Source organism: Balearica regulorum, chromosome 3 (genome assembly GCF_011004875.1).
Source record: "Balearica regulorum gibbericeps isolate bBalReg1 chromosome 3, bBalReg1.pri, whole genome shotgun sequence".
Classification (NCBI taxonomy): domain Eukaryota; kingdom Metazoa; phylum Chordata; class Aves; order Gruiformes; family Gruidae; genus Balearica; species Balearica regulorum.
The window spans coordinates 26,103,769-26,131,648 of NC_046186.1; the positions used below are offsets into that span (position 1 = coordinate 26,103,769).

Here is a 27,880-nt window from a genome sequence, read left to right on the forward strand (position 1 = left end):
ACCTGGCATCGTCTCCCTTTGAATACTAGGTCAAAGAAGGTGCTACCAGGCCATCACTTTCTGCAAGTCACACGCTGCTTCTCTGTCTAATATTCTACTGCTTTTAGTTTGTCTGTGTTACATCTGTGAAATTCGGAATAATCCCTATATTCATTTGATACGTTGCTACAGACAAGAAAGAAAGGAACTTTTATACATTCAGGATGAGAATGCAAATGACTATTTTTATTTAATAAAGACAGATTGTTGAGCCTGGCACTAATTTTATCCTTTATTACCAGTGAAGACATGAGAACTTGAAGTACATCCTGCTTCCATACCAGGGAAATTGGCTCAAACTGGAAGGAGGAAGACATAGCGTAGTTTTTTTGTGGACTGTGTCCTTTAAATGTTAGTTTACAAAGGCATTCTGAGTCAAAAGGCCAATTTTATCCAAAAGATGTTTTTTAAGATGTACGTAGCGTATTCAGACAGACGTAGTATATTCAGACAAAACAGCCGAGACGAAGCAGTTTCAGAAACCTGTTGGATGTCAAGGATGGATCTGATGATTGCTCAGGAGCCCATTCTGGGAAGGATGCCCACCTACCTGTGTGGCTTCTCTGGCTGATGTACTTGATTTATGCACTTGAGTGCATGATCGTGTCCTGTAATGATTTACAAATAGCTTGTGACACCCCAACTAGCTGCTAAAAACAACTCTGAGGGTTTAGCTACACAGCTAATTCTCCAGGATAAAAATCAATGTCTGTAATTCCTTTTTACCACTCTGTAGTCCTTGCTTACAGCACGATGGATTCGTAGATCTCACTAATAGGATCCCAACGCCTTGCTACACTTTGGTCACAAAAACTTTTCATCAGTTACTTTGCTTGTAATTTTAATGTATGCCATCAGTTTCCTCTCCGCATTTGACTGGTTTGGACTAACATGGAAATGAAAAATGAGTGAATATAAATTTTTTGCTAAACGAAGCTGCTAAGTGTTGACAGGGTCACTGATTCCAGTCCAGAATTTTCTCTACTTATAAACATAGAATACATTTCATAAACCAAAACTTCAGTTTTTGTTTGTTTGCTTTTGGGTTTTGTTCCAAGTTTCTGGAGAGGAGATGATCCTTAAACGAGAAGAAACACCAGGATGTGTTTCCATAAACTTATATGGGAAATACTGTGATAACAAGGCACCAGAAGAGCAAGCAAAACTTGGAGTAAGAAAGCTGAAATTAATGTATAGATATTAAGAAAGAGCCAGGCCCAGTCATCTTTGCAGCCAGTTTTCATTGCTAAGAAAAAGTAGAGGTTTATATTGTTCTATTAATACAGTTTTGGTAGATTTCTGGCTTGCTGCAATTGTAACACATTCTACTTTTACATTATTGTCTGATCTGTAACCTCACACTTGTAGAAAATCAGCATTTGGAGAAGCTGTGTTATCATATAAAAAGACAAACTTTAATTTTGGTCTTTTTTCCACGGTAGCAAAAGCCTGGTTAAGTTTATGTGCCTTTGTCTTTTTTTTTCTCTTCTGGTGATGTTACACTGTGATTGTGTTTGCTTGTATGATTCATTACAGGCTTGCTGGCAGATGGTCACGTACACTTTGCAAGAGTGCTTGATGCTAATAATAATCAGCTTTTAGCTTTTATGTATTTTTTTTTCCTACAGTAAATAATGTATCTTATCCTAATGCCTAGAAAATCATGGTGGTTATTGGTTACTGTCATCTAAATACTCTTATCCTTCAGTAAAAATGGTTTCTCTGTACATGTTCAGCATTTCATGAGTGAAAGTTAAATTGCATGTATGGATGGTAGTGACAGAAGAATTAGTGCTCCCTCTTCCTTATATGAACAAGGTGGAAGAATAAGTGTTTTGTGAGACCAATATGTGCTACAAAACCTCCTGGCTCCTGCATGCAAGTGATTTTTTGTTGGCTAAGCCATTGGAGCCCCACAGGGGCTATATAGCTAAAGCTTCAAAAATCCTGCTTTATTTCACTTGATCCCCACACTTGTTATGGTAGAAGGAAATTGTTTCTGTATATTTTATTGCATAACAGTAAATCAAGCTTATACGCAGTGTTTATGTGTAATGGTTAAAACACCGTCAGTCAAAAATACATTCCAGTTATTTTAATGGTGAAATTGTAAAGAGCTACTTCTATGTAGCACAGTAAAATGTGTGCGTCAAGTAACATTGTTTTATAAGAGGAAAAATGTGTTGAATTTTGTGCTCTTATAATATGACACAGACACATTTAATGTTTTTTTTAATACCAAGACTAACATTTATTTAACAGTAGTTCTAGATGGAATAGCTGAAGATGCCACAATATGGTGGAACTTTGTGAGGGCTATTTATAGCTATCTTTATGTTGGAATAGGAAAATTTCTAGTCTAGCGGCTTTAGTGGACACAGCTGTTGAGATGCTCTTGTTGGCTTTTGTTTATCATAATTGTTGTACACTATATCCAGGCAATAAAATTAGTTGTAAGTCTGACTCCCTCAAAAGACAATAGCATGCAATGGTTCCAACAAAAGTGAATCTTAGTCATTTAATTAAAGTTCCCTTATTTTTAACAAATGCCTTGCTCTGTTTCTTCATTTAGTCATAAGCAAAAGGTTCTATTGCAACTCTACTTATGTTCTTGCAAGAGTGTATGACACTGAAATCCATGACAAGGTCTCTACAGTGTAGGATCGTGGCCTACAGACCTGATAAGATATTTTTCTGAATGTAATTCTCAGTTACAGAGTCTTATTCATCTCCTGAGAGCATTAGAAAGTACATTTTAGCTGATACAGCTCTTCTTCTCAGACTCTTTCATAAGTGTGTCTAAGGTATAGTCTTAACTGCTGCATTCTGTCCTCCAAAATCAAGGCTGAAGTAATTCACAGCTAATATGAAGAAAATACTCCATGAACCTGTGCCAAATTCTGCCCTGCTAGTCTTAGTTTCACTGATACAAAAGCTGTAATAGACACCTTTGATTCCTAACTCCCATACTTTTGCTCCAACCACATGAAAAAAAAAAAAAAATTAAAATTTATTCATAAGATAGTTGCAGAACCAAATTCCAACTTCAGCTGATTTATTTTGCATTGTTTTTGATTTATTGTGCTTGTGAGTATATGTATTTATGTATAGACATACTTCTGTTCTTATTCTTACTATTTTGTGATTTATCACGTGTTGATGAGATTCTTTTGTAGACCTTGGAGGCTTTTTCAAAGGCAAGAAGTTCCATTGTCATGTTTTTCTTACAGTGATTTATGTCTGGTGTATTGAAGCTATCAGAACTATTTAAAAGATCATCTTAATTCATAATTCTTAAAAACACTGTTATTTAATATTTGCCTAAAGTTGGTCCCAGAGGCTGCAATCAAAAAAGAGCCTCACTTTGCTAGTCAGTATACTACTATTACAAAGGTAGTATTTCCTCATTACTTTTCACAGAACGTGAAACCAGACTTTGCATCTTAACTCTTGTACAAATCCAAAACAAAAGGTTGTGTCTGCCCCAGGGACCTTTTGACCTACAGAAGAATATTTCCATCCTTTTTTTTTTTTTTCCCATCTGGCTGAAAGGTCACACTTTACCCATATTCCGTTTTACTAGATTTATTTCTGGCCTGGAGGCTTTATCAACTTCATTTCAAGTGGGAGACTCTGGCGATAGTTGACATGATGGACTTTTACCTGTGGAGCTGATTCCAGGCAGCCTGATCATGCTGACCTTCAATAGTCTTTGCTGCATGGCACGACTATTTTTAAAGCTATTGTAGAGAGAGAAGTTTAACAGGAGTATGTTTGCCCGAGGGAGGGGAGCTTTATGGGTAGTCTGAACAGGGTGGAATTTTGTTGGCTGTTTTAACAGTAACTGTTAATTAGTATCTTTTAAACTAATATGTTTTGGACAATCCAGGGAAAAAGTGTAAAAATTCTGTTTAATACTGACTCCCTAGACTCGGAGGAAACAAATATTTAAGAATCAACTCAAAAGCGTCCTCACTAGGATGTTAAAACTGAAAAACTTGTCCTAAAACTTCAGTGGTCTACCAAAAATTTTGCTTGGCCTCAGACATTCCTGCCTGAATCGAGGCAAGTTTCAAGTGCCTGAAAGAGCTGCAGTTTCAACACAAAGCAATATGTCAAACGCTACAGGTTTTATTGAGTATTATTGTCATAATTCTCTGTTTAGTCTAACATGAAGGAGGTAAAAAACAATAGTGTTAAGAAGTTTTGCACAAAACTTTGTCATGTGAAATTAGATATTTGATTGTGACTTAGAAGAAAAACTATAAAATAGGAATAACATAAATAATTGAAAGCTCTGTCTGTCCCATCCCATTGAGTTTTTGACGTGGCTCAGCACATGCTTATAAAACAAAAGATGTGCCTTCCTGAAGCGGTAGCACGGCATGATCCCGTCATACTGTCTCTGCTGTGTGGATTGGGCTGCTTGCTGCTTACTTATGTAGGAGACGCCTGAAGGAGATACGTTGGTTCATCTGACGTGCAACTAGACAATGTTTTTTCTTGGTTTTTTCTGGTTTTTTCTGGTGGTTGATGAGAACATATTTCAAATTTAGGATTTTTTCAGGATTAGCTGGACTATTTTCATGATGTCTTTGGAGGACGTTGCAGACGTGGTAGTTGTTATTTCTGTTATCAGAAGTCTTCAGCATCCTCTACTGGCTTCAGCCATTTACAGTGCATGTTTCTTCTACTGCGTTCCAGATTTTTCTAGAACACAACCCTGAGCAGCCAGCGGGGGTTTTAACTGCATTTGCCTGAGAACTTACCTTTGGTTCGTAAGCAAAAGAAGCAGTCCTTTCAATAAAGAGATAATGTGCACGTGGACACCTTGTAGGAATAGTTACTTCACTTATCCAAAATGGCATTTGTCTGATTAATTATAACTCCTATTATAATGTCATTTTAAGTTTGAAGTTCTGCCTTGGTGAATCAGCACTTACGATTCCGCGGTTAAATAAATTTAGGAAAGAAACCACATATGTTGTAATATATAGGCCATATTGTACTTAACCAGACAATTATGTTGTGTTGCGTTTGCAGGTCTGGTGTTTAACTTTTCGTAGGAAGTTGTCTTTCTCATGGTAGTTGCAAATGAAGTAGACAGAGGTCTTTCATGTGTAATCGAAACATGAACAACAACTGTGAAAATGAAGGAAAGAGGGCGTTGTAAAGGATTCTTCTTGTTCCGATCTCATAGATCAAGCTGAGGAAAACAGGATCTTTTCTGTTAAAAGAAACAAAAGATTTTCAAATGATATGTTAGAGGATCTAGCAACTTATAATAATAGGTGAAAATTGCTGTACAGAATAGTGTATTTCAAGTATTCTGGTGTTCTAAAAATGTTTTTGAATCACTTCACACAGATGGTATTATGTTTGTGTGGCATTAGGGAATTGATTATTACCTTTAATAGCTTTCATGTGACACTATTAGTGAAAACCCAGTTACCTGTGTTTCATCTCAGAGAAATGCATGCCATAATTAAGTGCACTTCAAAAGCCAAATTAAACTGAATGAACGAAGTAACCAGTAAGGATGTTCTCTTGAGCATTCATTCTTACCATGATGAATGATGCTTGTTTTTCTCTTCTCTTTAATTAGAATGTTTCTACATTTGCCAAAGAAAATGTTGGAATGCAGACAAAAACTGAAATTATAGGAACAGGGCTTGATGTAATAGCTTATTTGTAAAGGAAACACAACTTGTTTGGTATTTTATTGAAACAGGAAGTTCAGAACCTCAGTACACACAAGCACAACAAATTCTCAGGTGCTAGTTGAGTCATCTGTTGTTGGAAGTAGTCTCATAGAAGGCTTCCCCTTGATTTGGTTTTAATCTTCAATTAACAAAGGGAAGGAAATTACATACAGATTTAGTTTTAGATTATGTGCAAAGCTCTCTGTTGCTTTTTAGCTGTCACCCTGATGTGCATGCTTTGTGAGTGCATCATGTTGGCGCAACTGGAGTGTATCTGAGAGAATATATTCAGCTTTTAATGAGCAAAAGAAACCTGATGTATTTCATTTATGAAATAATGTTAAGACTTGCTTAGTCAAAACACTCTGTTGTTTTTCCTTCTGGTCATCTCATACCTGATTTCACCTTTACTGCAAGGTGTAGAAGTAATCATCTGTAATGAGGTGATAATTGATAAAACTACTGTTTAGTATGGAATTATTTATTTTTTACTTGTCATGTTTGTTTGTAATAATGGGTCTGTTATACTGCAGAGCAGATAATGACAATACCATGTAGTTTTGTTTAGCTGCAAAATCTTTAAAAGGCACTTGGGAGTTTGTGTGTGTATCTTCTCTGTAGAAGACTTAGCTCTTCCCCTCCTTTAAAGGTCTGTATGACACTGGCCTTCATTGAATGAGAAGGATTTTACTGAATTTCCTCCAAATCCCATCATTACTGTTCCTCTGTTTAACCCCAGGAGTACTCCAGTGTTGTGCAGTGAGTTCTCCTTTCCTCCACCAACAATCCGAGCAATGGTGGCTTTGTAACTCTCCCACTACTGGTCCATAACATAAGGATAAATGTATTAGCACTTTAATAAATAATGTTATTTTAAGAAAAAAATCCATGGGTAGCATTACAACTATTAATTTAGCTCCTAAATTTTACGTTAATATAATTTTAAAATAAAAATAGACACATGATCCAGTGAGCATGCAGGACATTTTTAAACCTCTGCCCTTATGCAGGGCTAGCTAGATTAGATTCTTTTCCCAATCCACTGAGTAGTGAATATACTTTAGTATAGTATGTATGCATACAAACAGTACCTTCTCTTACATCACCGTAGTTTGTATTGTTGTAGGGCTAAAGCTGTATCCCTACCTTATTCCCACTGATTTTAGTGGGAATTCTGGATTGGGACAGAGCCAGAGATGGCAAATATTTATTTACAAATTTTTACTAGAAAACTAGTGCGTAGGAAAGGAGTTACTGGGCATTTGTATTTTATCTAAGCTATTCAGTTGTTTGACTAGAAAATAACTAGCAATTTTGCTTGAAGACCACGACTGTTTCTGTGCTTCAGAGTTTTTATCCTGCATCTAAGCTCAAATACCCAGTTACTCATATTTTATACAGAGTACTTGCTGAGTATCCTTTGGTTTTCGAATTGCAACTGCTTGCTTATGCAATGACAACCTCTTGAAAAGGCTTTCTGCTCTCACTAAAGCACTTCAGATAAAATCCAGATAGGCTAAAAAGTAGTAGCCTCTCTGTCCTGCATCGTTCTTAGACGAAAAGCGGTAGGAATATAGGAAAGGAACTTGGAAAGGAGGACAGGGTCAGCAGTTTGACCCTACAAACTTTGCCCAGCTAGCATGAGAAGTCGCTGAAAGTCCACTACCATAATAAGTCTGCTTAGTTCTCTTTATTTAACCATGTCATAGCTGGTGATCTCAAATTTAAAACAAAACAAAATTCCTTATGGAATTTATAACAATATTTCTTTTTTTTTTAAAGTTTTTAAGAGGATCGTCATCATTACATTTGCAGTAAACAGAAGTGGACTTTTGTGTGAATCAGTGATTTGCTTTTCAGTGACTCTTCCTGCCACTTTAGATTTGCACTTTAATAGCTTCACCTGTAGAGTCACACTTTTATTTTATCTTTAAGATAGTTCCTGCAAGACCAAATGCAAATATCAGATAAGTCGAATGAATATTGCTCTGTTATCTTTGTCACTAAAAAAATTAAATTAGAAATTACTGATAGGAAAGAAAAAAGTGGAAAAGGTAATCACATGTTGAAATCCCAAATGCATTTGAAATCCTAATGAGGAGTAAGATTATATTCTAAATGAGACTTGGGTTCTAAAATGGCTGCTCTTACTCACAGCAACAACTAATATCCAATGCTAGACTTTTGTTTTCCTCCAGCATTCGATAAGGTTACTGACACAGTGTCTACTTTGCCTCCTGTAGACTCCTGAAAAGAAAGCAGTGAGGTAATATTCTGCAAATGTGTTTGGTGTATCAGCTCACAAGCCGATAAGCATCAACTCCTCAAAACAGATATTGGCATCAGTTATTTTTAGAAGGGTGTCATTTGGTACCATGCACAACTTAGTAGTTTGTGAACTATTTTTCACTTTAAAAAAAAAAAAAAACAAAAACAAAAAAAACCAAACCAAACAACTTTTCAAAGGCTTACCATTCACTTGAAAAATTCTCTGGTTAATGAAAAAAGAAAGATGAAGAAGAAAAGCAGAGAGAATAAATTTCATGCCAGCTACTGTGCCTTTACCCTACCAACTTTCATAGCTTTAAGATTACTCTGTAATCACAATATAAATTGTTCTCTCTCAGCTGTACAGAAGACCATCCCAGCTTGCTGTCACAATGTAGTCCAAGTTCTGTCTTCTTGCATTATTGTCATGCTAAAAAGTACAAGAGTTCATGAAAAGAATCCTGAAACAGAAAATGTTAATCACATCCTTTGTTTAGCACCTATGAAGAAAGCATTGCTCTCAAAGAAACTTTTCGTGAGTAATTGTCATTTTAAAACATGATTGATAAAAAGCACCTGGTCAAATATTTAAACACCTGGGGTTTTTTTTTTTTGCTGTGCATGCTGGCAGTTCCAGTTGCTACTCTCAGTGTTGGAGGATTAAATGTCTTTGCTTTCCGTACTTCTATAGGATCTTTTCTTCCAATCTGTGACATAGATTAAGTGGAGAAGAGATATTATTACACATAAAGAAGTATTACTGCCAGGGAGTACTAATCAGGGAAATTGTAGACCAGAAGTGATTGTGATAGTAGTTCTACCAGGAGTTTCTGAAGGCAACCTGAACCTGGTCTAATTTTGCAGTTGGTGGTGTTCCACAGCAGTGGCATCCAGTTGTGTGATGCCAGGTAATGTCTTTGAGTGCATTTATTTCAGTAGCTCTCAGACAGTTTTAAAGACTGTTCTCTGTTGAACATTGATGTAATTCCAACTGACCCTTTAGTTCATATTTTAAAAACCAAGCTTTCCCTGGTAATTGTTGCTGTAGTGCACGTGTTTCACTGTATGTACAGAGGTTTGCGTGTAACGTCTGAATGCAACTCTCTGCGTTTCTGCTGTGCTCAGTCATTGCCATGCGTCTTTTTTAAACAATTTAAGAAAAAATCAGCTTCTATTTATACATCATTTTTTCATTAATATGTGGTCTGTTATGTTGTAATACATTGGGTGCTCAACGGAAGCATTTTATATTTTTCTTGATGAGGGAATACTTTAGGCTGCCCTACTTAGAGGGTACATTTTTCCTCTGTTGATACAAAAAATTTAAAGAACAAAACAACTTCTTCAAAAATTAATTTGCTGATGCCTGTTTTTTTAAGGCCAAGTCCATTTTATTTGTCTCGCTGCAGAATATCAAAAAAAGATCGAGAAAAGTCAATCCTAAGAAATTTGAAGGAAAACGAACTCACTGCATTCAAGCTTTGACATATTTCATAAAGCTGTTGAAAACCAAACCATGAAAGCCAGATTTATGAGCTTTTTTAAAGTTATTTGTAGATTCCCAAGACGATTGTGTTCCCATCACTTACTGTAGCCTTTAAAACTCAAATGACGCTTAAAAATATTCATGTTTGGCACACACTGAGTTACTGCTGGGCGTTGCAATGGCATTCAGCTAAAACTAAGGAGTAGAGTGAAGAATGCACTCTGCCTTCACTTAAATCATTTCAGTCTGTTGAGGTAGAGCAAAAGGACTCACATATTCATATTTTAAAGATAAAACTAGGAATTATTTTTAATGCTAAGATTACTTTTATTGTGGGTTAATACAACTGTGTGGGGAACGAGCCTTTTGGGAGCATCTGCATAACCCTTCACTTTTGCCAGGCTTTTCCTTTCAACAAGATCACTCACTTTTTGTTATTACTGGAATAGAAAACTCTTTTATTTATCAAAGCATTATTCATCTGCACTTTGCCAGGTATAGCAAATCTGTTGACAGCACTGGATTTATCATTTACTGTTAAACGCAAATGGAAGGATTCCCCACATCCCTAAGCCAGCAAAACAAATGTCGTTCTTGAAGCTCGCTGCACAATATCCTGTGTTGATTAAAAAAGAAAGTTGGACTGTCCAAAATTATTCGATATCTGAAAAGTCTAATGTAGTTGAAATGAGCTTATAATTTTTAATGTATTTTGTGCAAATACTAGGCTTCCATGCCTTGTATCTTCATTATGTGTATTATTTAACCATGGGGAATATCAAGTTGTTTTCCATGAACTGCAGCACGCTATTAGCTCATGGAATTTCTGTTTCAGTGTGGCCTTTTATCAGTTAAATATACTTAACTGGAAATGTATTATTTCAGTCTGTGTCAATGCAGATGTGTTTACTCCCATATGATTAAACATTGCTATTTACTTCATTAATACTTTATTCCTTAAGCTACTCTGCTGAAATTAATGACCTATTCATAGATTACATCCTGGTCTCATGCAACAGGTACCTGTCTGTTTAAAAAAAAAAAAAAACACACCACAAAAAAATTGGCCTTACGTGGGTTGGGAGAGTTCAGTAAGCCTAGAGGATACTATATATAAAATATGGGTAAATGGTTGCAATATGAGGGGATAAATGCCAAGATTCAAGTAATGTTCCTCCCTCCTGTTGCCATGTGAGAATGAACTATGAGATAACAAGAAGGGCAAGTTGCAACTGTTATAAAAAGAAAAAAAATGGGCTAAATTTAGTTGAGGTCATTATTTTTGTGCAGGTAATAATCCAGTTTGAAAGCAGCATTGGAATTAAAATAACCCTGAGAGATACAAGGCACGATCAGAAATAGGTATGATGGAGTTCAGTAAGGGCAAGTGCAAAGTAGGGAGAAACAATCACCTGCAGAAACACAAGATGAGATTGACAATGCGGCATTTCTGCCAAAAGAACAACTCAGTATTTCAGAGTATCCGAACCAATATATGTCACCTATGTCATACTCGGATAAAAGAAGCAGGCATACCGGGATGTGTTAACAGGAATGCTATACGTAAGATCCATGAACAGTTCGCAGTGTGCAGAGTAGTGGTGAGCCCTGAGCTGAAGTGCTGTGTCTGGGCACTGCACTCCAGGAAAGATGTGGATCCATTGGAGAGAATCCAGGGGAGAATAACAAAATGATCAGAGGTCTACAAAATATGACCCATGAGCAAAGACTGGAAGAACTGTGTTTGTTTAGTCTAGAGAAGAGAAGACTGAGGGGAGACATGATAACAGCCTTCAAATATTTAAAAGGTTGTTGCAAATAGGAAGAGAATAAGTTGTTCTCCGTGTCCCTTGGCACTAGGACAAGAAGTAACAGGCTCAAAATGCAACACAGGCAATCCAGGTTATATTATTAAGAAAAGCTTTCTAACTGCAAGAGAAGATAAGCATTGGACTAGATTGTGTATGGAGGTGGAGAATTTCTGTCTTTGAGTTTTACTTGGATTCTTGGGGCCTTGTCATGTGTAGTATATGTAACCCTCGTGGTATGTCAGCAATACAGGGCTGAGTCGTACGTGCCACTCTCGTATACCACCCCGGAGCGATGCATGGCACAGTGCTGCTTTATTGATGTTCAGGTGAGGAAAACACCTCCCAGTTATAATTGGTAATTATTTGCAGAATTTTGACCTAAATTTGCAATTGCAATTCACTGTCTTATCACTGCGTGGTAGTACTTGAGTTTAATTCTCTTGAAGTAAGGCAAAAGCAAGGATGGATAAGTTCTTGAGGTATTTCTGAAGCAAGGTTTAAATTTCTAATCCTCATAAATCCTTTCTTCGTTAGCTAATCTGTAATGAAAGGAATTTTTAGATTTCAAAAAGAATTAGTTTGTGTTGAAACCAAAGGAAAATATATTTAATTCGGAATCTTTTCTGAAGCTATAAAAAATAGTTAAGGTAAAGTGACCACATCTAACAATCTTAGCAGGGTGTTTTTAAGTGATGTGTACTGGAAATTCAGCTCCTTGATTTAGAAGTCATACTTGTCCTCAAAAGGGAAAAGACTTGTTGTTTTACCCTAATTTGTTTTTTATTAATCTATAGTTGATAATGTTGATATTAAATAGGATTTAAAAATAGGTCTACCTCTGGAAAACAAGGAAATTAAACTAAAAATAAGTGAATTTGTTATCTTTTTTCCTGCAAAAATTTGCTATGCCGGAAAAAATGGTTCAAACATCTTCCAGTATAATTTTGAATATCTGCCAAACAGTAGATTTATTTGCCAAATATTTTCATACAGTATTCCCATCGGGACTCAGTCTTTCAGAGAATAAATTGGTGAAATTAACTTTTCTTATCAGGCTATGGGATTTGAGAATAGCAAGGTTGTCTGCCAACAAGCAGTGGAAAGAAACAATATCAGCTGAATTGTCTGGATTCTGGTGTTCTTCCCTTCGTCCTCATCTTGGTCAGGAAACACTTACATGAAGGACTATACAGAGGAGGGGAAGAAACTGTGTTTTGAAGAATTTTCCAGATAATATAATCTTGACCGTATGCCATTTCTCCTTCTTTTACTTTCCTTTTTATTTTTCAAGACCAGGCATTGAAGGTTACTTTGTTCTGGACCAAATTTTCCACTCTGTCTTCTGAACTTTCTCCCTTTGCTTCTGGCTCCTGTCTCAGGGCACCAGTCTTCTACTGCAGAAATGTATCCCAAGTTTGCCTGTACGTAATCTCAGTTTGTGTGCATGTGCTGGGGTGCTAATGCAGCTTTATCAAGCATTCAAAAAGTATGATGTTCTCACTTCTGTCTGGCTTATGTTTCTCTAATTTGACAGAAAGGGAGCTTCTACTTTAGCCAAATGATATTAATAACCAATGGAAAAGCACTGTTTCAATAAATATTCAGAAATAAGGATGCAATAATTTGCATGGATGTTGCAAGTTGAGTTTTGCTCTGAGAATGAAAAACATCGCTAGCGATAACAAATGCATTATTTCATGCCAAAGAGCCCAATAAGCTTCTGTTGAGATAATAGTATGGTAGTACGGCTTGACCCACTTGGCGTCCTGCATCTGTGTGATGTTCCATTAACTTAGACAAGAGTCTTCAAAGCTGAGAATCTATTTTTTTTGTGAAATAGCTTGCCGAAAGAAGTTGTTTCCAGCTCTCAACATGCCCTTTTATACTGGAGAGCACCAATTTATTTATCTAATACAGCATTTCAATGTAATTTTTAAAGTTTTTAGTGAATACTATTTCAATGTTAGTATTCTCAATGTGTTTTAAAAAAAAACATCAAAAATTTATAAGAAATCAAAGTAAAATGATGAGCTTTTAATTTAAGTAGAAAATATATGTCACACATTGTTCCTGCAAAAATAGAGTTGCTGTTTGGTTAGTTGCTTCTACTCTCCTATTAAACCTGATACTTAGAAAGATGAAAGAGAGAGGATTTCTTCTTTGTCCTGCAGGAGTACTGCATTGTTAACACAAACTTCCTTGATCCCTGTAGGGTCCTGCAGATTCTGCAAATTCCTCACTGCAGGATAACTGTACTTTCAGAAGTCTGCACGCTGCAATACGCTTCTCTTTATCAGAAGCAGACTGATGCTCCACTTGTGTGGATGTGTGTGAGCTCTTGATCTTTACATGTACATGGGGTTCCACATATGTGTTTTTCTTTTAAATTTTTACTAAATGACGGACTGTCTGAAAATGCATATAACCATGCAAGTGTAATGCTTCCTAGCAGTGTTACAGCTTCAAGTGTGTTCTTCATGATGTTTTTGTACAGAATTACAGTAACTGAAAATGTAAACATTACTTGGCCAGTATATTTATGCATGCTAAAATCATATGAATATTAAAATCTTAGAGCTTAATACTTCTCCAGCAACATCACCCAACTATATTAAATGAGTATGCTATTTTATGTGTCTCTTTTTGTTAAATTTGTACATTATGAAACCATAAAGGGGGGGGGGGGGGGTGTTTTATCAATTTTATGGTTTTCTGTGATTTAATAGTTGAAGAGTGGTGAACCAATCCTTAAGACTTCAACAGTCAGATCCTTTTGTTTTTAGTGAAAATGAGCAATTTCTCATCAACTTCAAATGCAATAATACTTGATCTCTGGATAGATATAAACCATAAAATATACAATCTTCTCTCTTCAAACTTATGTCTGTAATTTTATCTTCTGCTATTTGCATTTAATAAAATGTATACATTATTTTTCCAAGTAACCAAGATATAATTACAGCTTTGCATAAGTTCAGTAAATACTTCATTAAAAATAGCCTTTTCAAACAGGTGTTGGTAAGGTTTCCAATCCCATATTAAATGCTCAAATGGTAATGATAAAATAAATCATAAGCTTATTTTTGTAGATTTATTTATTTATCTGTGGTGAATAATTGAAATTAAGAATAAAGATTTACCACAATGCATACATTGATTATGTAATGCATGCACAAATTTTCAGACATGTATCATTATTACAGATGGCTACATTGTATGTATTTTTGAAGCTAGTACTTCACATTTTCAATTCTAGCCTACAAATAAAATTAATAGTAAGAAATCATAACCATATTCTCAATTTCATTTTTGTGAAGTATTATTATTCTAATAGCATTTTAGACTGGAAAATTCTTCATGTGCTATTTTCTGGAATTACACTGAAAATTGTGTGGTGTATATAGGACATTAGCAGTTCCGATGCTGTAAAATTACCAGGTACATTATTTTCTTACATTTTCTTACATTCTTACATTTTCTATTGCATGAATTCGGGTATCCATTCAGAGATAATACTTTTGTGGGACTTGATGGCTATCTCCTAAGCCTCATGCAAAGATCACACCCTTGGAGTTTAATGGGGTTTTGTGTTTGTTCCCACACCCCACCCAGCAGGAGCTATTTTCATAAAGTTCTAGGCAAAGCTGCAAAGTTTGGGGGTTTTGTAATATATGCTCTTTTGGCTTGTGGGGATTAAAAATCAGTCACAGGAGGGATGATGGTGAAATGTTTGGTGGGGTTTTCTTTGTAATGAAGAAAGGCTCTATTTCTTTATCATACATTCCCCATAAGTTTTACTTCTGTCAAGAGTGATATTTTTTCTTCCTTTCGAAACTTAGGTTCAAACAAACATCTAAATTAATGGTACATTTATGAGAAATGCATACATATAAGAAATGTCTTCCTGCGGTTCATCTGGCTAGTGAAAGAGTGAGGATCTTACCAAAAAGAATAAATAGATGCTTTTATAACATTTTGGTTTTCTGCGCATCTGCAAATGAATATAATTAGAAAGGAAAATTGGTGCTGTCTGTTATAATAGGGACTGACACAACTGTAACTGTAACTACCGACTGATACATACACAATTTGTGGAAATAGTCACTTTTGGGGTCTGATATTTTCCCAGGCTTGGTCTCTGCTGAGGAATTATTTATTTATTTGTAGAAGCTTAGGCAAAATGTGTATGGTTTCAAAGGGCTGGGAGCACCCCTGGAGTGCCGCGAGGGCTTTGATGTTGCAAAGGCAGCTGAGTCAATTCAGGGGTAAGAGCTAGATTGTGCCCTCTCATCCCACCGCCAAACCCCGTGTGGTCAGCTAGCTGCTTTTTCAGCGACTGGCTAGTGGCCTTTCTTTCAGGTGAGTGGGCCAGAAAGCAAAGTTAACCTTTCAGACTACTCTCTGAGCTCTGAACGTAAATGTGGTGGGTTTTCCCTCGCTAAGACCTGTGTGTGGACCCAGTGCGCTTGAGCAAATCCAAGCACAGCCTGTCAGGAAAGCTGTGGTGGTGGTGATCCCGACAAAGGAAGCGTAAAGATGACGTTCCCTGCTGAAGCTTTCCTTTGACGATGCCACCGAGATGTACTGTGTTCTTACCCTCTCCTCTCAAATGCACTGATAATACACACAGCCGGAATTTTAAAGGCAGTTTAAGAAAATCCTCCCTACAGCATGTCAGCATTTCACTTTCCTGGGTTCCTTTAATATGTAGTAAATGTATAGACTAAAATATGCTGTTTGTGGACCTCAGGCGAGGAGGGTGCTCAAAATTTGGATTTCCTGATTTGATGGTTTGCTGTGTACACATTTGCTTTTAATATTAATTCGATCCAACAGTTCTTTCTATAGGAAGATGTATCAGATGAATGAGTTTTCATTACAGTGGCAGCAAATAAATCTTTTCAGGGGAAATGTTTGAGGAAGTGGGAATATGATTAGCCCTTTTAAATCATATTCCCTAAAATATGTGTAATAGCAGGACTGCAACAAGTTATATTTGGTGTCTTCTAGCTAACACAAGTCCTATTGCATTTTTAAGATAACAGCTTCTCAATCCTAGTAATTTTCATCTCTAAAATCTGAAGAGTTCCAGGTTGACAAAACCAGTGTAATGTCTGTCTTTTCAAGTTAAATTTGATTTATTTTAGATAAAAGAGCATTAAAGCCTCTTGGTAATTGTCTTTCTTTTATCGGTTGCAACTGATTTGTCCCACTAAACAATTCCAGAGAGCTCTGTGTCAGACCAACTAAGATGGCATTGCATCTGTCATGAGGCTGTTCTGAGGTCGATTGTGAAGGGATTGCTATTTTTCACTATAGTCCATTCTTTAATTTGTTTACCTAGCTTACCACAAGCACTTTTGTAGTTTCATAAATGCACAGGTTTTTTTAATTCATTAAAATGAATTATTGCAGCTCTGTGCATCAGAGATTGCAAAGTGTTTTATGTTCTTGAGCTAGTCCCATTTTAAGATAGTGATTGTGACCTCTAAGCATCACAAAACCCATCAGCAAGTGGTACTTTTAGCAAAGTCCAAATCTGATACCATATATTAAAACAGTACAATGAGTAGTTTTCTGGTTTTCATGACATCAGGATGCCCAGCAGACCAATATTCGTAGAAGAGCATTCTGCTCACATGGAGGTAGGCAGTACTCTACTGAGTCCAAAACTAGATCTTCTGCACATGTCTAAAGTATTGGGTGCCAGCTTATGTACAGGAAAGGCCATCAGATATATTCAAAGAGTTTGGGTCCTCCAAAATCTGCAATATAACTCTGCGTTGATACTGTGATCAACTAAATTATTTAGCAGCTGTTTGACTTCCATGAGATAGGATTAGGTGCCATGTCATTCATAAACCTAAGCTCACAGAAGAATAAAAAAGAAAGGCTATTTCTTGGATTGTGCTTGAGTCTTTTTTGCCTGCTTCATCCATAGTAGTCACTGTATTTATAACTTGCTGAATTCAGAACACAAAGAATCCATTTTATTCTCAGGAGAGCAGCCAAGGAATTAACAATCAGATAAAGTTGAATTATTTATTGATGGAGGAGATCTCAAAATTCAGATTGGTATTGATTTGTCCAAGAATAGCAGAGGACAGTGGCACAGAACCACTGAGCTATGAAGTCTTATGTTAGCTTTGCTGGTGCTTCATCTAGCTAATTGACCAGAAGTGCTAAGGCAATTCACTTTTATCTGGGGATCTGTGAACACGCCATGGAACTGTTTGGCATTATAAACCCCTGTAAACCAGGTGCAGACTTTTACTTTGGCTGCCTATCTGCCAAGCACATATATTATTGCATTAAATTCTTAAGTGCCTATGGTTTCACAACAGGTTTGTGCCAGGACTGGAGGAAGGAAATCCACTCAACCAGTAATTTCTGTTCCAGTTACACCTCCTCACTGACTACAGTTTCCCATTCAGCCATCTCATATAAACCAGATATATACAGAGCGACCCTTTCTCTATGTAATGTGCTTCTGTTGATCATCTCTATGAAAAATTCCCAGCATCACATGATATGAAACTTTTATTTTTGTTCTCATCTTACTATTGACTACAGTATGATTATAAATTTTCCAAATTTTGACAAGACATACAGAATGAGACATGTTACATACATTAATTTGGCAGGTTAATGGCAATCTTGCTCTAAGAAATACAAACTAACTTTTTTATTATTATTATTTTCGTATGAAAACTTCATATTGTGTACCATGTTATGTACGCTTGTTGTATGCACTGCTTTTATGCACATTATAGCTACAAGAAATGGCTTTACTTGCTGAACCACTGTCCTGCCTGGTATATAAACAGAAAAAAACTTGCCTCCTATAGATCAAGCAGGTTTTGATTGTCATGATCAAGTGTTCCAGGCTGCACAACATTCACAAAGGACTTCTTTTTTTGTTTTTGTGGAGACAAAAGAGTTTACATGAAATGGTTTGCTCTGAGTTCTGGTACATTTGTTTCACTTCATACATCTGAGATAAAAAGCAGTTCGTATCTGTGGAGCACAAGAGAGGAAAAGAAGTCCTAAAGTAGTTTAAACTCTGAATTAGATATGGTTTTAAAGCTCTCTGATAGAAAGTGATGAGCATTATATATTGTAAAGGGTTTCACAGTTTGTATTTGTGCTGAAAGACTATAATTATTTAGAATATCCTTTGATATTCTAAATCCCAAGCACAACTACAGGCTGGGCAGAGAATGGATTGAAAGCAGCCCTCAGGAGAAGGACTTGGGGGTATTAATTGATGAGAAGCTCAGCACAAGCCGGCAGTGTGCGCTTGCAGCCCAGAAAGCCAACCGTGTCCTGGGCTGCATCAAAAGAGGCGTGACCAGCAGGTCGAGGGAGGTGATCCTGCCCCTCTACTCCACTCTTGTGAGACCCCACCTGTAGTACTGCATCCAGCTCTGGGGGCCCCAGTACAAGAGAGACATGGAGCTGTTGGAGAGAGTCCAGAGGAGGGCCACGAAGCTGATCAGAGGGCTGGAGCACCTCTCCTATGAGGACAGGCTGAGAGAGTTGGGATTCTCCAGGGAGACCTTACAGCAGCCTTCCAGTACCTAAAGGGGAGCTACAAGAAGGCTGCAGAGGGACTGTTTACAAGGGCAGGTAGTGACAGGACAAGGGGTAATGGGTTTAAACTGGAAGAGGGTAGATTTAGATTAGGGGGGTTGGAACTAGATTATCTTTGAGGTCCCTTCCAACCCAAACCATTCTATGATCATTCTATGATTCTGTATTTCTATGTGATGTCTAGCATTATAAATGTAAGAATGTAAGATTAAGGTGATAAATAATGCTGTCAAATGCTTTAAGAAGTCTCACAGGTAACCCATCTGAGTTATAACTAGTCTCAACCCTGTTTTGGGAATTATATCAATCAAGTATATCATACATGGACATTTAAGCTCTTGTATTAAAACAACGAAAACAATAAAATACACCATATTGTTTGCATAGTTTACCCAAGAATTTCTGATATGTCTGAAAAAGTAAAGTTTATATTCATACACTATAATTCTTTTCTGAATGGATGAAGACAAGGATTAGTCTTAACTTTGAGTGGAAATGCAACACATTGGTTATTAACACATTGGTTATTAATTTCCTTGTTTCCTCAAATACAGATCTGCAGACTTCAGCGTCACCTATCAACAGAAAAATACCATCAGAATCTCTTTTCAAACCAGCCTGTAATGTTTGTATCTCCTACCAGTCAGCCACCCTGCGAAAAGCTAATTGAACTTATACAGCTGTCAGGAGGGAAAATATGTAAAGCCTTACGTCAGGCAAAAATCTGTATAGGAAAAAACCCAGGAAAGAAGTACCAAGAAATAAAATGTTTATCAGAAAAATGGATATTAGGTAAGATGCTAAATTTCAACTCATAAAAAAAATATTGTGGAATATGTATTCAAAAATTGACTGTAAACAGTTCACTAAACTGAGCTTATGGAGGGAAGAAAATGGAACAGTCTGCTACAGTTTGGAAGGTTATCTCCATGGCGAAGACTTTCTCTTACATCTAAGGCTGCTTTAAGATGGTCCTGGTACTCATCATTGTAATTTTACCAAGAACAATTTCATCCAAAGATTTTAAAATTTATCTTTTGTATGATTGTTTCACTTAAAACAAACTAAATTTTGGGACAACCCCATAGGATAATTGCTTTTTTAAATGGCATGTATTTCAATTTTAGATGTAGTAAGAAAGTTTTTTTTTTAACTGGTACAAACTTAAATACGGTAATTGACACCCTCTGATAATGTGTCCTGAATTATATATTGTACATCTGAAAGACAATTTGCTGCAGTCTTTATTTCACTTGCAAAAAGTTTTGTTTTAAAATCTGCTGTTACATTTCTAAGAGTTGTCAGTCCATCGCTTTTCCATAAAGGACACCGCAGTTCTAAGGGTTATCTGTTTGCAAAGAATCAGATGTAAAATTGCAATATCCTCACCCTCAAAGAAAAGCCTTTCATAATCTATGTAGGATTCACAGCTTCCAGTCTGACACTCCCTCTTTTTCAGACAAGACATGGGTATTTTTTCAAAAACGGACCTTTTACATACTAGAAAAAAATAAGATTAAATTTTCTTTATACACTGTGTCAAATGCCTCTAGATAGTGCCTCGCTCAGACTCCAGTAATAAATGTTCTACATGAATTGATGTTATATGAGACTAGACAAGCAACTCCAAATCTCTTGACCGCTAATGCTATCAGATCATAATGACTTAAAACCTGAGAGAAAATACCACTATAGAAGAAAGGAAAAGTGAGCCATAAGGGAAAAATACTTGTCTAAGTGCAAATGTTATTTGATACTTGAAGAAAAACTCGTGAATAGTTGAAAGAGATACACAAGAAGAAAGCAGTGTTTATTGTGGTTTCGAAGAAGACATAAAGAGCAAGTGTGGCCAAAAAAAGTGACTAGATAAGGAAAACAGAAGTTTGTGCAGAACTAAAAATATGATTTAGTAAATTAAAGACCAAAGTTTCACATAGCAGTACCCCAGTCATAAATTCCAGACGGACAAAGTTAATGATCTAAAGTGGCATGCAACTTATGTGGTACGTCCCACTCTTTCACTGGTCTTACGGCGTTCTGCCTCGCCCCAGGTCCAGCATCTCCTGAGGTTCCTGCAGCTGGAGAGGCCACGCTCAGCCCATCAGCGGGCTGAAGGAATTGCGTATCCAGCTGCTCATGAGGAAGGACTCTGAATTCTTTGTGCCCTTTACAAATTTGTCAGTTCTCTTTTGCAGTCCGATGCTGCCTTTTCTAACTGTTACATCCTGTTCGTAAGGCACAGTTATGCAAGCTCCAGCTAATGGATTTTAAATGATGAGTCAACTCAGAAAAAAAGATGTATTTCTATATGGTACTTTAAAGGAAGGATACATGCTTTTGAAGCTCAGCCCCTTGCTCAGCAACTGTTTACATAATAGTGTGAACAGTGTCACTTATAAATTGCCATTTTAATCAAATAAATAAAATCAGATCTGAAGTTTTGTCTAATCTTTGACAATTCGCTGTTGCAATTCAGGTGGTTTGTGGCTATCTGCTTTTTGCTGTTAAAACTGACTGCCAGTTAATTCACTCAAGGCTAACGACAATAAAAAGCATATAGGTAGATAATGCAGCACCTTTTTTAAACTTAAATAAATGATAAGTTCTTGAGGTATTATCATTCGACTGCTTTTCTTTTAGGATCCTTCTCTTTCGGTTCTCAGCTCCAACAAACTGTTTTATACCAGAAATTGTTCTGAAGTACAGCATTGCTTTGTAATCTGTTTCTTGTGCATTTTATCTTAAATAATCCTGGGTTTTTTATTTCTTTTAGATTCAATCACTCAGCATACAATATGTCCCATGGAAAACTACATTTTTCAGCTGTGAGCTAACTCAAGAGCTTCCATATGGTTGTAAGGAAACAAGCGTAGTTGGGATTCAACAAAAAAAAAAAAACCTAAGCTGTGAATAAAATTTCTAAGAAAACGCAAGTTACATATTTATAAATACAATCGTTTCTACATTTTTATTGCTTGTGTAAGTGTTCATCTTGTGAAATCTTTAGTTTCTTTATAATAAAAAGTACTTCCCTATTAAAAGTCATCTTGCTTTTATTTATTTATTGAAGGCCTTTGGACCTAAAAGTTGAATGAATAATGATTCACTGGGAGGAAGTGGAAAGATATTTTCTAATCTCTAAGCGAAGTTGATCATGTTACAGAGCAATTAAAAGATGTCCCCGCCAAGTGGGCGAGCGTGCCTGAGCTAGCTCTGGTGCAGTCAGGAGGAGCTGCGCTACCAGTGCAGATGCATGGATCCTGTAGGTTCCCCTATTCCAAGCGCCTCTGCGCACAGCTGAAGGCCCATGTTACCACATCTTCGTGACCATTGCTAATTACGTAAAAGGATAAGGTGTCCCATCATGTTCTACTCATACCTGCTGGTGTAAACTTGCACTTCTAAATTGAGTTTTCAAAAGTAACTGAAATTCAATAATGCGTAGTTAAGGTATTACTTTATTTCAGTACCTTTAATTGAGTTTCAAACTGTGTCTACCTTACATCTAGGCTGAAACCATAAACAGTTACTGATCCTGAGTCAAATGAATTAAGATAACACATCATTTAAGTGCTAAAATCTGTTGAAAATGGAACATATCATTAAATCCTTTAGGTATGCTTGAAAAATGTATGCAAATGTCTTAAATGTTAAAGTCCTCTTCAACCTGTGGTTGATTTGTAAGATTTGTATATAAACTATGTTGTGTAACACTTGTTTATCTATAAATGTACAAACTCTATATATCTATAAATGTACAAACAAATATTTGCAAGGTCCATCAAAATAATATATCATCATCATAGAGAATAATGTATTATCAAGTACCTTAATGGCAGCTCATAACTCACAGCTCCGAAACTTGGTGCTCCCCTCAGAGTTCTGTCAGCCTAAGGCAATGGAAATCCTGTACTAAAAATAATGATTTCAAGTTAATATTGTGGAACAATCAAGGTACAAGGGTTTATAAATGATGCCATTCTATTGCATTGTTCTAACCTATTCGGCTTTTTATGGGATTTGGATGTACAGTTTCTGTAAACTTGAGGATTACGCGAGTGTTTTCTTCAAAACAAGTTCAGCGGCATCTGGGTGGCAGGCTGTTTCAGACACAAATGGCTTTTGCTCTGTAAAATGTTAAACATACACGGAAAAAATGTTAAACATAATGGAAAAGCTCCAAGACATGCTTATTTTATGGAAAATTAAACTGACTTTATTTTCAGAAATACTGAGTACCTGTAACTCAAAAGGTTAAGATCTTGTTTTCAAGAATCTAAGTGCTATATAGCTGGGTTTAGTATATAAACTAGAAAATATAATTTATTGAGGTCTTCTCCTTGCTTAGTTTTCTGACATGCACATTTTTAACAGCATCTTAGCTAGGAAAAGTATGTTTGATACAAAAGTTGGTAATCAGGTCTGTCTACAAATTGTACTGTTTATAAATGAAACTATTTACCTATTTACTGCAGAGCACTGGTAACATGGTGTCACTCTTCACCCTTGACCTTATGAGCCCTTTTAGTAAGAAACTAGTTGCCAAGTACTATAGACTAGAATATAAATACTTAAATAGGTTGTGACATGTGAACATATGGTTCCCAATAAATAACAGAATAATTTGTTTGAATTATATTGCTTAACTTTGAATATTATGACCTCCTAGTTTATTTTGTAGTCATTTCCTAAGTGTACTACCCATAAAAATCTGTCACTATTTATATAATATAACATTCCAAATCAGTTTTCTCATAAATCTTCTTAAGACTAATCTCAGCTATTTTAATTGTAAATTCTTGGATCAACTTGTTGGTCATTATTAGTCACTCGTGTAACAGACTTGACAATGAAAAGTCTAATATACTTTTTCTCTAAATTAAAATGTTTCAGATAAAACAATCTGTCAATTTCATCTTAAATTACATAGTTTGATAGAAATCCCTATCTATTGACTGTTCTTGCAAAATGCGTACTGTGCGGGTAAATATAGCCAGCAGGAAATTAAATGCCTAATTTTGGTCTCACATTATGGGCAACAGGAGTGCTGTCCATCCATACTGACTCTTGCTGTGTAATAGTATATAGCAAATACAGGAGAGGTTAGAATTAAATCCAAAGACTAGGATGTTGTACAAGCAGTAAAAAATAAATACTATTTCATGTTTATAGCTTGGAGTCTTTCACACAAACAGCTTCTGAGGTAGGTACCCTGGTGTGGGTTCTCAACCACCTCAGCATTGGAAGGAAGGTGCATTTCTACCCGAGACCTGACCAGGAGAAGTCACCGACTCTGGTCATCCCCTCAGTAAACCAGCACGGGAGGGGGAATGATGAAAACTTGTCAAATGATTCATTTGTCAGAAGAAATCCCCCAAATGAAAAAACACTTGTACCTGATCCCGTGGTCCTAAGGATGGTAACACAGAGAGGAAAAGACACAAGACCCAGCAAGGTAAAGCATCACTGATTCACAAGTAGTTTTGAGTTGATCAGTGTGAAGATCTTTGCAACATACAGTGCTTAACTGACATTCTGCCACAGCACAGCCACACTGTCTCCTCTACAAAATGGTACCATGCTCACCTTACCAGGAATCTACTTTTTTTTTTTAATTTCATTTTTTTTGCTCTCAATCTTTTTTTGTGGAGGAGAGGTTGCCTTAACCTTACCTTTTTTATCCTGCATGAATATTTTTGCTCAGCTGCTGTCTCTCCTTCTCCTGCCCCCCTGCTAAAAGCTGTCTCTAACAAAATCACATTAGCATGATTAAAGATCTAAGTTAGCTTAATTTGATTAGGAATCTGTTTAAACCAAAATAAACTTAAAAGCCAAAATAATTGGCTTTTAATTTTTTTTTGCTTTAATTATTTAATTATTCATTCCTGAGATTCACATTGGCTGAGTTAATTTTATAAGCTGTTTCACTCCCAGCACCCGTTTCATTTGCATCAGTGCACCTATAAGGTGGTATCACTCGGAGGCACAGACCACCTTCAAGAATATGTTGCTTATGTTATGTCAGAATGGCAGCAAAATTGGTGTCCTCGTCAAACAGTATATCCTTAAAAATTAATTAGGATCTAAAACAATTTCTTTATAGTCAGCGTGACTAATAATGTGAGATTGGCTAAGGAGGTGTTTGAAAGCAAGACTGCCAGAAACTTGCACAGTAGGTGGATTATACATCTCTTTTTCCCCCTTTATCTGGCTTTGTAAACAGTTTTAGATTGCAACTGCATTTGGGGTGTGTATATCTAGTGAGTAAAAACTCTCTAAATATTCACAGTCATCCTAGTATATGAGCCATCTGGTACTGACTTATTAAACTACAGATTTCTTGAGCTGTTTTTATGTTTCTGGATATTTTCCTGACTCAACTATAGGTAACTTTTTGGAGATTGCTACTTTTAAAATAAAAATAGCTAGTAAAAACTACTGCATCACTTGATTTTCTGTTTATAGTTCCACTCTAATAAACTTGTGTTATCTTAATTGATCAGTATAGAATGTAATTTAGGCATGACTGCATTATGTGGTAAAGTGTTATCAGCACATTCAGTGCTAGGAAGCTGCTAGCACACGCAGTTTTTGGTGAAACCTACAATCAGCTTAGGGACAGTAAGGCAAAGGTAATTTTAATAAGTATTTCTGAGCAGGAATTGTGGCTGCATGGAGCTGTGTTTCTAACACTTCTAGTGCATAAAATGGAGGTATCCCAGGAATGATGCCTAGAAAGATGATTAAACTAATTTTTTCCTCAAGAGCAACACACAACACTGGGGAAAAAAAAAAAATTGAATATTTGCTCAGACTGAAAACTGGAAAGCATGGAAAAGTCTGTGTCTGTGCCAACAGCATGATTTCTTTAATGACAGATCTAGTAACAGAAAACCAAATGGCTGCAGTCCTATTGCATTAAGCAGAGTTTTATTTCTGATCTCCTTTTATTACTGTATTTCAGAATGAGCTCTTTGCATGATATGACCAAATGGTGGGCTCTGGAAAAGCATCACCCTTACTACAGCATCCTGCAGCAGCTGACAATAAGGTGGTTTAAAACTGCCAGTAGTAAATAAATAACAGCTGGTGTTTAGGTTATCGGCACAGATGTCTGCCAAGAGCCTTTGCTGGGAGCTGGCAAAGGCAGCGTTTTTCTTCTGTTGATACAGATGTGAAACAACCATCTACGCACCCAGGAACAGCTCAAACTCCTGCGCAGGGCTGAGGTGTCGATAGGTAGCAGCCAGGTGTAAAGAAGGGGTGCAAGTTTCTTTGAAATACCGGTGTCAGCATCCTTCACTGTGGAATCAGAAGTTCAGCCAGGGGAAGTTTTGCTAAGTAGTCCCTGGGATCCAGAGACAAGCCTAAAGCCAAGATGAATTGTATGTATGCAGTATGGAAGATGGCAGGACTTTAAACATTCTGTGCAATGCACATGGGTAGAAGTCTTTTGTCTATGTGGCTAACTAAACCAACATCCGAAATTCTGCGTTATACTCTCTTTAAATGTTGAGTAAACCCAGGAGTTTTGATTTTAACAGCTCTGGGGAGGAGTAAAGGTTTTAGTTCAAGAAATGAACAAATATGGACCTGCTCTGATTATAGCCTAATGTGTCAATTCAGATGAAAATCCAGACACTTGGAAACAGTGCTACAAGCTTGCAGCTACTTGACCTCTATGAAGAGCCTGACTGGTCACTGTGCCACTTTTAATGTCCACTTAAAGAAATCTGGTGCTCCTCCTCCCCCCACTGATGACTGAATATTTCTGAGTAACTTGAAATTCACACCCACTTGAAATGTTGACTTGGGAATACACTTTTTTGGACACATGCTTCATCATATTTCAGCTGTACACAAAGATAAGCATTTTAGAAGTTTGGAGGCAGAGCATTTCCTCCTACAGAAGAGAATTTATATTTTCCCTGACATTACCCAGGCAACACGGGCTTGAATAAAAAATTGACGCTAAAAGCAGAGTTCTCTAGTCTGGGAATCAACACTGTTATTTTATTCCCAGCTACATTCAGTATCCTACTTGATGAAGAGAAGAATGTCCTTCATAAGTGGAGGGATGTTGAACATATTTTGATGACCCATATAAAAGCTATTAGAGGGCATGAAGATGCAAAAAAAAGAATCTGGAGTTATAGAATGATCCAACTTGACATTCACTTTTCCCTGACTTTATCTAGCCTTTTCTTCTTCTGTGTTTTCTTGTCTTTTTTTTTTTCCCCCTCTGTCAGTAGTAGTGGTATTTAATGTCTATTATATTAAAAAAAAGTTGTATAAGAGACTGAAACCCATATTCTTTAAACAGTATCATAGCCACTGAGCTACAGAATCACATCTCCTCTTCTGTCATCCCATTTGAAATCTTTTGTATACCTAGAACAACAGTGGTGAGCCACACACAGTGTGGAAGTTATAGAAATCTCATGGGAGATAAGAGCTTGAATCTGCCCAGGCTAACAAGGGCTTTGTACCCAAGTCTTCAGTTCTCTACATGCCTCTGTGAAGTTACTCATAGCATCTACTTTGCTATCTAACATGCAGTTTAGAGCATCTACGTTAGAAGCCTAGGTGAGCGTGAAGACAGCAGAAGCAGGAAGACTCCTAATAAAAGTTGTCTGAATACCCAACTGAAGTTTTCCAGATTATATCATTAATGAAGTCAGCTCTGCCTACTCCAGCTCTCCCGGCACAGATGCCATGAGCTGTTCGTTGTGGCGTGCAGTGAGCAGGAAAGCTTGCTCTCTTCACAAGGACTCTCAATACAGTGGCCAACCACCTCCACGTCTGTGGTCAGAGACAGATCTGTGCCGCTGCTGCAATTACAGCGGTCCCAGGGAAAGCGGAAAATGGCAGATTGCTCTCACCATGCTGAGACGCAAACAGCAGCCTGGCTCAGCAGCGATGTGCCGTGGCACTTTCTGCAACGCTGTTCCTTGGGGTGGCCGATTTCAGAAACACCTTTT

The 27,880-nt window shown here is 36.8% G+C and overlaps 1 protein-coding gene across 4 annotated transcripts in view; it reads left to right on the forward strand.

Annotated features, from left to right (window-relative positions):
- The window catches only part of MCPH1 (microcephalin 1), a 133,318-nt gene extending 111,374 nt beyond the window's left edge, over positions 1-21,944 (forward strand). For all 4 annotated transcript variants that reach the window (XM_075747327.1, XM_075747329.1, XM_075747330.1 and 1 more), the window contains 2 exons: positions 19,454-19,691; positions 21,673-21,944. In XM_075747327.1, the coding sequence (XP_075603442.1) occupies positions 19,454-19,691; positions 21,673-21,728 (294 nt within the window). In that variant the 3' untranslated portion in view covers positions 21,729-21,944. The remainder of the gene's footprint in view (positions 1-19,453; positions 19,692-21,672) is intronic.
- The last annotated feature ends 5,936 nt before the right edge of the window (positions 21,945-27,880 follow it).